Source organism: Hippocampus zosterae, chromosome 11, assembly GCF_025434085.1.
Source record: "Hippocampus zosterae strain Florida chromosome 11, ASM2543408v3, whole genome shotgun sequence".
Taxonomy (NCBI): Eukaryota; Metazoa; Chordata; class Actinopteri; order Syngnathiformes; family Syngnathidae; genus Hippocampus; species Hippocampus zosterae.
This window is the reverse complement of record NC_067461.1, coordinates 18,557,383-18,570,468: the sequence shown is the minus strand read 5'-3', so window position 1 is coordinate 18,570,468 and position 13,086 is coordinate 18,557,383. Positions and strand designations below refer to the sequence as shown.

The following is a 13,086-nucleotide window of genomic DNA, read 5'->3' as shown; positions in this document are numbered from 1 at the left end:
AAATGCTCGTGAGAGACACTCTAGTCTCCACGTGGAATGAAGCTAGCTTTGGAAGAAAGGATGTCAACACATTGTGAAAGGCAGACGATAGGTGATGCCTTCAACCTCCTCCCCACATTTCTAGTATGATTGTCTAGCTTCTTTTACACATTTTTCATTGGACATTGTTTTTCTTTGCTGCTACAAGACCGGTGAACGACTGATTGGTATGCAGGACGATCATTTCACGAACCGCACTGAGCAACAACACCCACTCCTGGATTTTAGTACTAAAACGTGACTTTTGGATTAAAGTTGAAACTCCTTGAGCAGAGGTGGGGAGTAAGTACTATTAAGTACAGATCCTAAACTGCAAACGGAGGTCTGAGTATTATTGTCTTTGAAAATGAGAGATGTTGGATCTCATTCGATTAAGTATTGAATATGTATGAAGTAAGACACACAGTATCCACTTTTTTACTCTGACAGACATTCGAAGTAAGCAGACAGCCTCCTCAGCCACAGGTGCCGAAGTCCAGAGCCCAGATCAAACAGGGCTGCTGGCTACTCATCTGGATGAGAATGAGAACATGAATGCGTTGGACTTCAGAGCAAGCAGCCGCGATTCTTGTACTGTTTCCTCAGCACTCTCGAGTGCTGAAGGAGGAGGAGGGCGTGAAGTCGGAGAAGGTGGTCTGGATTTAAGTCGCGCTGGGAGCGAGGCCTGCCTGACAGCCTCGGATGACAGCAGTTCTCTGTTTGACGACGACATGCAGCGAGTGGAGCGGCCCAGCTTCAGCATTCTGGCAATGTCGGATGGGCTACCTGGGGAGTGTAAAAGGAAGGAGGACTGCACCCCTGAGGAGCTCAACAAACGATTCCAGTCGCAGAGACTTGACTCGTCATCCTCGTCCAGCGAACTCAACACTCCAAGCCCCGTCGTCACGCCAGCTCTCACTCCCAAACGACCCAACCCGCCCCAAGACCTGAGAGATAACCCTGCTTCACCCAAACAACCCAGATTGCGGACCCCAGCAGGGTTGGGGTTTACTCACGTCGCTATGAACAAGAAACATTTGAGCCAACCACCAATCAGCACGGAGCCAGCACCCGGACAAACACGTAACGCCCTCAGCATGTTGCGCTCCCCTCGACCAGAGGAAACCGACCTTGACCAAGTGCAGGAGGTCGACATGGAAACAGGCAAGGATCCATCCTTGCAGGTTCGCCCCAGCTCTCGTAGCAAACCCACAGCGCTTTCCATACAGGCCACACCTGACCCAACTTCTGGGTGTCCGGAACTAAACACAGACAGTCACAGCTCACCTCCCACGCCGCCTTTACACAGGCTCCCCTCCTGGGTAAGATTATGATTCCCACACAAAAAGACTCATTGATTTATATCCTAATATGTACATTATTATATAGTCTCAATAGCTCAGCAATTTCTACTTGATGTATTCATTTATCATCAAAATGTCTGCACATCAAGGCTAAGCACAACTGTTCTTTTTCATAACCGTATTATAATGAGCAGCCAGGGCAGAGATATGCAAAACAACTCTTTTTCATTTTTTCTTTATCTTGCTCAACACTGGTACCAAAAGAAAATCTCAGTTAGTCATGGGATCATTCCATTAGATCGGATTTTTTTTTTCACTCTGCGATTATATTTCTCTTGTGTTTGGACTTCCTATGGCGGTTCAGGTGTAACTACAGTATGTTGTGACTGGTATCTTAATTACTGTCTCCAAAGGAGAGTCGCATTTACGCGGTGGCTAAATCAGGAATCAGGCTGTCCGAAACATCATGCAAAGATTCAACAAGCAAAGGTAAGGTAGTGAGTCTGATATTCATGATGACAAAGTTACATTCTGATGTTTTCCTGAGAGCTTTACTCTGTTTTGTAGATCCCTCTCTGCAATCCTCCTGTCCTGCCTTTGTAATATACACAGCCCTCATTTATAGAAATATGACCACACCAGTTTACACTACTCTGAAGGGGGTAAGTACAACTATGTGCAACGCTCTGGTTTTGTGTGTTGGGCATGCATGTTTACTTTAGTATGAAGTATGTCTGTAATTTGTGAACACCAAAACTAAACCCCTTGTCCCTGCAGAAAGCCACTTTGTTGAGTAACAATCCATACTTAGATGAGTCATGTAGTTCTGAGGAGTCATCCAGTTCTGAAGAGGAGGATGGTTCGTTATGCAGTTCACACACGGCCTCCGGCTCCCACAAGGACAGCAACCCAGGCAGCCCATGCTCTGTCAAAAGAGGTACACTTATACTGCAAGGAAATTACCTTACCATCTGCAGCTGAAGAAAATCAGTGGGAAATATATTCATAAAAGTGTATAACATTCTATCTTTTATTATATCAATTAGTACAGTCAAACATTTGCAGGGTGTTCAACTGGTTAGCACGTCCGCCTCAGTGCTGAGGTGCAGGGTTCGATTCTGGCATTCCTGTGTGGAGTTTGCATGTTCACCCCTTGCCTGTGTGGGTTTTCTCCGGGGGACTCCAGTTTACGCCCACATTTGAAAATCATCCATGGCAGGTTCATTTGAGACTCTTGAAATTTGCCTCTTGGTGTGAGTGTGCGAATGGTTGTTCATCTATGTGTGCCCTGATGATTGGCTGGCAAACAGTTCAGGGGGCCCCCCGCCTCCTGCCCCAAGACAGCTGGGCTAGGCTCCTGCACACCTGAGGCCCTTGTGAGGATAAGCGGTTCAGAAAAAGGATGGATGGATGGATGGACACAGTCTAATACTTAATCACAGTTGGGTTGTATTTAAGATACAGTCAGAAGGAAAAAATACACTGGTCAAGAGCAAATATTTACCACAGTTGTGTATGTGTCACTATTTATGTTTTGGACACAAATTTCAAAAACATCTTTCATATTTTTGGATCGTATCAGGTTGTTGTTTTTTTTTCTCAATATTTGACCAATAAAATCTTGCACAATACGTATAATGAATATGAATACGGTATGATGAATGCAAATTTTGCTCACATTCTATTGGTGTGTGATCAGTCGAAAATGAGGAAATCACAAATGAGAAACAATTTCTTCTTTTTCTTCCGATCCGATCCTGGGCAATCGGCCCCCGTCAGGGACTTGCCCCCCCTCCCGGGTCCCACACCCGGCACGAATCCCGTTGGTGTCTCGCAAGGTTCCCCGCCAACATTTCCTTCCCACACCTCCCGCAAGCTACCCTTCTCCCTCCGCGACCCCCCTCCCCATTCGCCCTTCGCCCCTCCCCTGCCCTCCCTTCACGCGCCACGCCCGCTCCCTTCCCTCTCCCTCCTTCCCTCTCCCCCTCATACTCTCTGCAGACTCTTTCACACCCCCTCACGTGTCTGGCTTTCGTCACCCACCTATCACACCCTCCACACTGTCTCCTTTCTCCCTTCTCCTCATACACTTCTTTTTCTTCTTCATTGTGTTCTTCTCCTTCCTCCTCTTCTTCTTCTGCCACCCAGTGGAGAAAGTAAGTAATACAATACAAGCAAACGACACCAAACATGGATAGTGGGTTGCAAATGGCCCCCAGGCCATATACTGGACAACACTGCTCTGAAGTCCAAATTGTCCATCGGTGTGAATGTGAGTGTGTCCATATGCGCCCTGCAAATGGCAGGTCCAAGGTGTCCTCCGTGTCGTTCGTCTTCTTCTGTTTACGTGGGAGTTTTCTGGGTCTCTGACTTCCTCTCACGGTCTCAAAACATGCATCTTAGGTTAATTTAACACTCGATGTGATTGGTTGTTTGTCAGTATGAAACCTGTGATGGAATATGCAATATGATCATTTTGTTTTCCGTTTTAAAAAAACATGTATCGGGTGTGGATTGTGACCATAACTGTATACCATATGTTACACCGCTTTTGCTTCACTTGCAGCTGTATCCACGTCTTCAATGACATCAGAGAGTGACTATGCCATCCCACCTGATGCCTATTCCACCGATACTGAGTGCTCGGAACCAGAGCCAAAATTCCCCAAAACCTGCTCCTCTGCTGGTGACAACAGCAAAAGTGTATGCACAGGATTTAGTATTTAACTCATTCACTCCCAAAGCTGTTTTTAAACGTCTTTTCAGACTTGGTCCAGAATTGGCTGGTACTGAATGAGTTTTAAAAACAACAATCATCCATTTTGACAACCGTGGCCCAAAATTGAATTTGGTGTGTTTTTGACAAAATAGCCAGTAATGTTAGTGTAATTCTCGTTCTGAATATTCCCTGTTTAAGGAGTCAATGGAGAAATCTGGCTACCTGCTGAAAATGGTGAAGACATGGAAGAAAACCTGGAAGAGGCGCTGGTTCGTCTTGAAAGATGGAGAGCTTCTTTATTATAAATCCCCAGTGAGTGTGTTGCAAGAGATCTATTAATGCTGTTGTGAGCTCTTATATATGGTCATGTTTCGGCAGAGTGATGTGATCAGGAAACCACAAGGTCAGATTGAGGTCAATGCCACCAGCAACATCGCACGAGGAGAAGGAAAACAAGTGCTCCAGGTATTGACTCTTGTGTTGTGTTCCAAACATTAAATATGACAACATGTTCATTTATTTCAAGTTCCTTTGCTCAGAAACCATGGAAGCTATGGCACCCTTTTTTGCATCATTTTCCCTTGTACTACATTTCTTATTACTTTGTGTAGATAGTGACAGGAAAGCGGGTGTACTACCTGAAAGCCGACTCACCTAATCTGCTCGAGGAATGGCTCGCGGTGCTGCAGAGTGTGCTCAGAGTCAAAGCTGCAAGTCCACTCTACACTCAGCCGGATATAAGACCCAACATGAAGGGACAGCTTATCAAGGTCACATCATTGCATTCGATTTTGCCAAATGAAACCATTTGCAATTACTAAGTCATTTGCCTCCCGTGTTGCTTCATTATGTACACTCCACTGTTCTTTTGACCTGTTTTCATTCAATTTCTGAAATGATAAAATTCATTTTGTCAATGGCAGGTAAAGCATGGCTGCTCTAAGCGGGTTTGGTGTGCTCTGATTGGCAAAACTCTGTATTACTTTCGGAGCCAAGAGGACAAGGTACAATTTACAAAATTAGTTTCAGTTTATTCAGAAAATGTAATTGATTTACTGCTTTTCAAAATACTTCATTGATAATAATTTTCTACTCATGAATGACAGCATCGCTCAAAATATTCACATTTTACCATGAAAGGATGATAATCATCATAAAAACTCAAAACATAACACAGAATCTTTAAAAATGTTTCTGTTCAGAATTGCTCATAACAACCACAAAAACTGCACAATTGGGCATCTTTATAAGTTAAGAAAAAATTGTCAGAAATAATAACGTGCTCTATATTGGCTTTTTTTTTCAGAATAGCAATATATTAAGAAAAATCATGCAAAGCAACTTTGTTGTTTACATTTTACCCTGATATCATATTGGCATATTAACCATAACATAAACATGATTTTGGTATCTACTTATGCTTTTCAGTTTGGGGCGTCATTGGTATAAAAACTTTATGTCGGGTGCGAGAGGATTTCAACACTTGAACTATTTCCAATTTGTCTTGACACGTGACACAAATTTGACCAACTGGTCCAAAAAAAGCACACTTTGAAGTTGTTCCACTCTCTATTTGTATTTACCACCTTCAAAGCAGATTTCAGCCACAAGTGGTGGTATGATTGAATGAAAAATAAAAAAGAGCCCTTGTTGATTTTGCTGTTTAATTTTTATCTATTGTCTCAGTTTCCACTGGGTCAGATAAAGCTTTGGGATGCCCAAGTGGAAGAGGTGGACAAGTCTCGGGACTCGGACGAGGGCTTGAAAGCATGTGGGGGTGGATCACGGGTAGTATCCTATACTATCGCTATCCATCCACAGGATCAAGAACCGACTTACCTGCTCATTGAATCTGGCCATGAGAAGGTCAGTCACTTTTTTATCCATACTACACATATAAGAGACAAAGTGTTACCATGCTCGAAATACCTTTTTTTCCTTATGGATCAGTTTTGCTAATCAATGTTTAAAGTGTACCTGTGGTGGTCAGGAGGAAAAGAGCCATTCACTCTTTTGCTGTATGACCATTTATAGAGCAACTTACTCATTTTGAGAAGCAATTTTTATTAAACAATTAAAGTACGACAGTATAACATGTAATATAACAATATAACATAACAATTGAACAATTGCCTTTCTTTTAATCTACAGGGTTTTTTTTCTTGAATTTGCATTGTGCATCACAGCAAACTGAATTTTCTTACCTGGAAACATTTTCTGTTGTGCACTTTCAAACACAAAGGTACATTGATTTTTTTTTAAAGGAATATCTACTGTAAGCCAAAGCCCAAATCGAAATGCTGAACTGCATTCTGAAAAATAACATGATTAATATTCATGTTTTATTCTCTATTAGTATACTTTTAAGGTCATAGGCCTCTTCTTTGCTGCTTAACATACACTGTAAAGGAACGGAATTAATTTCCAGTGTCTGTCCTGTTGAATGTTGTTTTCTATCATTTTCTGTCCCGACACTTATTATATTGCCTGCTATTTTGCTGGTCAAAGTTGGATATGCTCTTCCTTAATGTGGTTCCAGTCAGACATCCGTGAAAAGTGTACTGGATCACCCAAGCACTTAATTCCGGTGATTAACGATACGTGTCGGTTTTCAGGTTATCTGTTAGCAATTAGCAAGCCTTCTTCATCTTTCTTCATAATACATTCATGAGAACTAATCTTGTCAGAAATGGGGCTTATTCCATCAAAGTGATGTTATTGACGTTAGAGTCATGCTTTTGTTCAGGATTCGTGGCTGTACCACCTGTGTGTCGCAGCAGGAACCATGATGGGGAAAGTCGGCACTGAGTTTGAAAAACTGGTGGGGAAACTCTTTCAAGTGGATGGAGATTCAAGTAAGCATGTGTAACTCCTCTTTCAGACTGCCAGCATTTTTGGGTCATCATATCCACAATATATCTATTCTGATTTTATGAAGTCTAAACCAAAACTATCACATGAAATCCAATTTGAGCAAATCAGATCCCAAAGCACTTGCATGCTTGATTTGGGATCCATAAAGATCAGATTTCTGCCTCAATGTGGTCGCTCTGGTTTCACAATGGGTGGATCTCAGTAGGTGTTTTCCAAGAGTGTGAAATGAGAGCCCAAACATTAACTTGTTCAAAACTCTGGCTCTTGTGTTTTCTGACTTGATTTGTGTCTTTGTACAACTAATGATTTTCCAAAACTGTATGTATTTAAATGAGTGCCCTCGCAGTTTTCTAATATCTTGCTACTTTCAGTATGTTCTATTATTTACTTTACATATGTTTTCTTCAAGCTGTATTACTGTTTTATTTGCAGAGTCTCAGATGTGGAGAAACCCAACATTATGCTTCAGTAAAGAGGCTTTATTGTCTCCACTCACCACACTACCTTCACAGGCCCTGCAAACTGAGGCGGTCAAACTCTTTAAGGTAGGGAAATATGCATGCTCTTGTTTTGTTTAAAATCATTACTATTAAAGAATGTCTTGCACTTGGGTGCCTTGCTCAAAGATACTTCTTTGAGCAAGCTGATTAACACTGGCCGAATAGATCAGAATAGATTAATTAATCACCCAATCAATTAATCACGCAATAAATCACTCAGCCCGTGCTTCTGTACTCTTTGTCTTACATATCCTAAGTGCCTCTTGCTTTTCTTCTCAGACTTGCCAGCTGTTCATCAATGTGGCCATCGACGCCCCAGCCATCGACTATCACGTCTCCCTGGCTCAGAGTGCCCTACAAGTGTGTCTGACCCACCCTGAGCTTCAAAACGAGTTCTTCTGCCAGCTCATCAAGCAGACCACAAAGAGGCAGCCGCAAGGCCAACCGGGACCGTTACAGGTGCGCATGCTCACCACCTGGTGGCAACAGTAGCTCAGTCATAACGCGGCTCTTCGGGTTCAGCTGGCAAGAGTCACGTGATCATGATGCGTAGCAACTTCGTATGAGTTCTCCGTCAGTCACCAAAAGAGGGCAGTGTTGGCTTCCATCCTCACAAGGGTGGTCGGTGGGTGAACTGTCGCCTCTCCCAGCTGATTGTGGGTCACCAGCCAATTCCAGGGCACATAAAGACAAGCAACCAGTCACACTCACAGTCACACCTTGACAATACACTACAGCTAGAGTCTTAAATGAACCTAAATTGGCAGAAATTCACTTTTTAAAAGAACCAGAAGAATCTTCTTTTATGTCATGAGATACGTGCACATTTGATATCTGTTTTGAATCCATGACATTTGCGAACACCATAAACACAAAACTCACTGACACTGCGGTCAACATAGATACTGGAGCTGGGGGCTCTTTTAGCAACCCTGAAGCAGTTCTGTCTGGTTCAAGAACACCACGGCTGTGTGTCGAGGTGATGTGGCCACCCACATTCTTCTGCTGCTCGTTGGCCAAAATTGAACGAGGGACCCCCACACCCCCAACCCCAAGCCCATGACACTTGCCCCAAAATCATGCACCAGGTGAGGCTTGAACTCACAACCTCAGCATTGCTGTACAGTGCACTGTCATATAAGTACCACACGCTAACCGATTGCGCCACTGGTGCTCAAAAAGTAAAATAACAGATCAATAGATCAATATACTATTTCAGAGTGGCTGCTTATTATTTTGGGTGGTGTCAGTTTTTGTCTTCTGATTCCAGGTGTATTACAAGCTATTGGTTCTCCACTAAGACTGCTATTAAGTCGATAAAGGAGAGGGTAAAGTCGGGAGCCACTTGACACTCAATGAAATACCATTTTGCTAATTTCATTAATTGATAAATGATTTAACATGTAATACATCGTTAGTATTTACCCTGCCTTTGATTGCCACCACTGTGTTCCGGGTCTTTCTCCTCTTTGCACGCTAACCCTTTTTTTATGCACTGAACGTTTTTTGCTCTTATAGCAAAGCCAATTTCCTACCAGACAGGTGGCAAATTGGGGAGTGGCGGGGGGGGGGGGGGGCGGGTGTCTTATCAAGAGCTAGTCTGCTGAGTTTTAGAGAGTATGTTTATTGTCACAAAACAATATATGTGCCTAGCTGCTTGACATCAAATGAAGTTGAGCTTATATTCGACTTTAAAACCAGTGATGCTGTCTTAATGCATGATGTGCCATTTGTCACTTTTCAGGGTTGGCAGTTTTTAGCATTGTGTGTTGGACTCTTTCTGCCTCAGCATCTTTTCCTCTGGCTGCTCCAAGCGCATCTCAAAAGACATGAGGATTCCAGGTGAGCTGAGTCACCGGACACCTCACATGAATTGGCAGTTCAGTACCTGCGATATCAGTTCATATTAGCCCTCCAAATGTAAACAATTCTTGCTAATCATTTCCTGATCCCATCTGAAAATACAATTTGCCATTATAATTACAGTAGACAAGGCTTAATGGGAGACGTGCGCATTAAAAAGGCCCCCCTTGATGAATTAACTGTCATTGTGGGAGCTCAAATGCTTTTCGTGACGTCGTGGCTCTCATTTGTGCCCACATATCGGGAACTTGAACTAATTTCATCAAATTTCACACAATGCTTTTGTAATACTAAGTGTGCTATGCACATCATTCTTGTTTGCGCCTCTTTGCAGCCATTTAACAACATGTTTAAACATCATCCTGCTCCAATGTGAGTTTGTCACGTTGTGCCCGAAGCGATAGAATGATTGCTTCGTGCACAACAAATTAGGAAGTGGATCCCCGAAATAGCAGACACAGAAAAGATGTTTGGCAGACAAAAATGAGATTTAATAAACACAAAATCCCCGTCTGGGCGAACAACAGAAAACGCTGGTCAAAATAAGGACCAGGAATGAAATACGGAGGTAACAGAAAACGCTTGCGAAAAAATAGCAAGGAGAATGATTAGCCAACTATAGAATTTTCACACGAGCGGATAAGACTGCACGCAATAACAGTCGATCGACTTTGAGATAATTCACACGAGAAGGACACGGCGAGAGTAATGGCACGGCATGGAATACTACGGCAGTGAGTCGACTGCCAGAGCGCCCAAATAAAGTATGTGTAATTAGTCCCAAATGGGTGACAGGTGTGCAGGTGGCAAACAGGGCCTGCCCCCTGCTGGCAAACACGGGACGTGACAGAGTTGACCTCATGAAATTATTATTCAAAAATTAAGGACTTGTCATGCTGGTTGCTTTGAATGTATTTTAATATAATTTGGTTGCAGCTTTTCTTCCAGTACTAAACAGATAATTTGGGCCCATTTATAGCAACTGAGTGCTCACAAAGTTAGCAGTTGAATTTCTATCATCATCAATACGGTATACTGTATTGTACATGTTCAAATATTTGATTATATAAATGTTATCATAGTATTTCTTGATCAGGGCTTGACCGAAAATAATTTTTTGAAGCCAATTATGATATTTGCCGGAATGACATTCTGATAATCAAGTCATGGGCTGATTATTCATTCATTCATCTTCCGAGCCGCTTGATCCTCACTAGGGTCACGGAGCCTATCCCAGCTGTCTTCGGGCAGTAGGCAGTGGACACCCTGAATCGGTTGCCAGCCAATCGCAGGGCACACAGAAACGAACAACCATTCGCACTCGCACTCAGACCGAGGGACAATTTTAGAGTGTTCAATCAGCCTGCCACGCATGATTTTGGAATGTGGGAGGAAACCGGAGCACCCGGAGAAAACCCACACAGGCCCGGGGAGAACATGCAAACTCCACACAGGGAGGCCGGAGCTGGAATCGAACCCGGCACCTCTGCACTGTGGAGCCGACGTGCTAACCACTAGACTACCGGGCCACCACTGGGCTGATTATGTATTTATTTGTTTGTTTGTTCATTTTTTTATATTAATATAAAGAACATTTTATTGTTTTACCATCTAATTGTTGGCCCATTTCTTTTACGGGGCGGGTGGGGGGGGGGGGGGGGTTGAATATCATCTTTGTTTTGTGTTGTAATCTGTTTGGACACATGAGACTGATAAATTTGGACACACGAGTCCAAAAACCCCCCCCCAAAAAAACAAATGGGGCTGATATGCCCTATTTTAAAGGGCTATAACTTTGATGTTGGTTGCTTGTAATGTTTATTTAACCCTTAGATGCATATGTGGGTCAAAAATGACCCGGTGAGGTTTTTTTCTTGAAATATCTTGAAATTTATTATAATTTCATATTCCAGGTATTCCTCAAAAAACATGTTTTTTATATAATGTCATTCACAATTTTAACTTACATTTTATACATTTTAAGAAATTTCAGTTTTTGTATTGCTACCCAAAGTTTCCATAAATGGGTCAAAAGTGACCCGTGTACATTTTCTATGGAGTCCAATGGGAACCACTGATTCAAATCGACTTTGGCTGTCAGCAATACAGTGACTGCGGACCACGCAGACTATACTATCAGAAATGAACCCCTCAGGAAAATTATTTTATACAGTTAGAGCTGATACGTCTAAGTATTACAGTATCTTCATATAAAAATGTTTGTGTGTCGTTCATGACTATGATTTATCTACAAATTGTCCTTCCGCCTGGAAACAGATCATATGGCAGTCTTTCGCTATGTATGGTACCTGTTCCTGGTCAACTGCAGACAGCAATTCATCCCCAGTGATTGTGTCACTGTGGATGAACAGCTTGTGCCATTCAGGGGTAGGTGCAAGTTTCTACAGTACATGCCAAGCAAGCCTGCCAAGTATGGCCTAAAGATCTGGGTTTGTGATACACGCATCCCCTATGCAATAGATGGTATAGTTTACACGGGGAGACAACCAGTGGAAGACGTTCAGAAGAATCTGGGAGAAAATATTGTCCAGCAGCTGTGTGGTAGATTTAGAAACACCGGTCGCAGCATCACCATGGATAACTTTTTCACCAGTGTGCCACTCGCGTAGCATCTCCTGGAGAAGGAACTCACTACTGTGGGGACTCTATGTCAGACCAAGCCAGGCATCCCTACTCTAATGAAGCTTTCCAAGACCAGGGAGGTTTACAGCACAGAGTTTGGATTCAACGACAGCCTTACCATGGTCAGCTATGTCAGAAAGAAAGGAAAAGCTGTTGTGCTCCTGAGCACGATGCACCACAACAAAGAAGTGGATGAACATAGCAAAAAGAAAACAACAGAAGTGATCAAATTTTACAATGAGACAAATGGAGGTGTAGACACCATTGACCAGATGGTTGGCAACTACACGTGCAAGAGGCAAACACAGAGGTGGCCCATGGTGCAATGGTACAACCTAATTGACACCTAAATGCCTACACCTTTTTCATGGCTCATCACCTAGATTTCAAGAGTGGCATCACCAATGCACGGCTGTTCCTCAAAGAGCTGTCAAAGGAGCTTGTCACACCACACATGAGGAGTCGACTAGAAAGCTGCACCCAACTGCAAATCCCGATTATTGAAGCAATGAAAAGGTGCGGGGTGACAAAAGCCACCACTAACACAAAGGAAAGAAATACACAGGGCCAACCAAAGAGAAAAAGGTGTCCGATCTGCCCAAGTAACAAAGATCGCAAAGTCAGCAATAGGTGTAGGAAATACAATGTACCTGTGTCCAATGATCACTGCCAGAAAAGCAAAACAGGCAATGCATACACACAAACAGACACACACACAGACACACACACGCACACACACACACAAACACACACGCACACACACACACACGCACACAGACACACACACACACAAAATGGATGTTCACATTTTTCTATTGCTGTTCTGGGTAATTTTTATTTTTCAAAAATGTTAAAAAATTAAAAATAAAGATATTTCAAACATGAAATCATTCCTGTATGGTCCTAAATATATTACAAAATTTTATACAAGTGATTATTCTTAACCAAAATGACAAAAATGTCATTAAAAAAGGCATTGATTGTATTATGGGTCATTTTTCACCCACCTATGGAAGAGTGTAGGGGCCAGTCACTCATGCATCTAAGGGTTAACATTGAGTCATCTTTTATAATAATTGGCATGCTGGCTCTACAATGAGATCCAATTCAAGAGCTGTAAAAAAAAAAGATCTACCTTTCTACCTACAAAGATGAAATATTTTAA

General features: G+C 42.6%; 2 protein-coding genes and 1 non-coding gene across 3 annotated transcripts in view; 1 reads left to right on the top strand and 2 right to left on the bottom strand.

Annotated features, from left to right (window-relative positions):
- The window catches only part of LOC127610703 (tumor-associated calcium signal transducer 2-like), a 248,813-nt gene that overhangs the window by 222,384 nt on the left and 13,343 nt on the right, over window positions 1-13,086 (bottom strand). The gene's annotated exons all lie outside the window — the stretch shown is intronic.
- plekhh2 (pleckstrin homology domain containing, family H (with MyTH4 domain) member 2) overlaps window positions 1-13,086 on the top strand; it is a 32,846-nt gene that overhangs the window by 13,747 nt on the left and 6,013 nt on the right. The window contains exons 8-21 of the mRNA XM_052081191.1: window positions 469-1,340; window positions 1,736-1,811; window positions 1,890-1,984; window positions 2,100-2,259; window positions 3,889-4,025; window positions 4,240-4,353; window positions 4,420-4,506; window positions 4,653-4,811; window positions 4,965-5,045; window positions 5,728-5,907; window positions 6,788-6,896; window positions 7,348-7,460; window positions 7,695-7,874; window positions 9,160-9,257. Coding sequence (XP_051937151.1) covers window positions 469-1,340; window positions 1,736-1,811; window positions 1,890-1,984; window positions 2,100-2,259; window positions 3,889-4,025; window positions 4,240-4,353; window positions 4,420-4,506; window positions 4,653-4,811; window positions 4,965-5,045; window positions 5,728-5,907; window positions 6,788-6,896; window positions 7,348-7,460; window positions 7,695-7,874; window positions 9,160-9,257 — 2,461 coding nt within the window. The remainder of the gene's footprint in view (window positions 1-468; window positions 1,341-1,735; window positions 1,812-1,889; window positions 1,985-2,099; window positions 2,260-3,888; window positions 4,026-4,239; window positions 4,354-4,419; window positions 4,507-4,652; window positions 4,812-4,964; window positions 5,046-5,727; window positions 5,908-6,787; window positions 6,897-7,347; window positions 7,461-7,694; window positions 7,875-9,159; window positions 9,258-13,086) is intronic.
- On the bottom strand, window positions 8,496-8,589 carry trnai-uau (transfer RNA isoleucine (anticodon UAU)). The gene is made up of 2 exons: window positions 8,552-8,589; window positions 8,496-8,531 (listed from the first exon to the last, which is right to left on the bottom strand). It is a non-coding gene; the product is annotated as a tRNA-Ile (tRNA).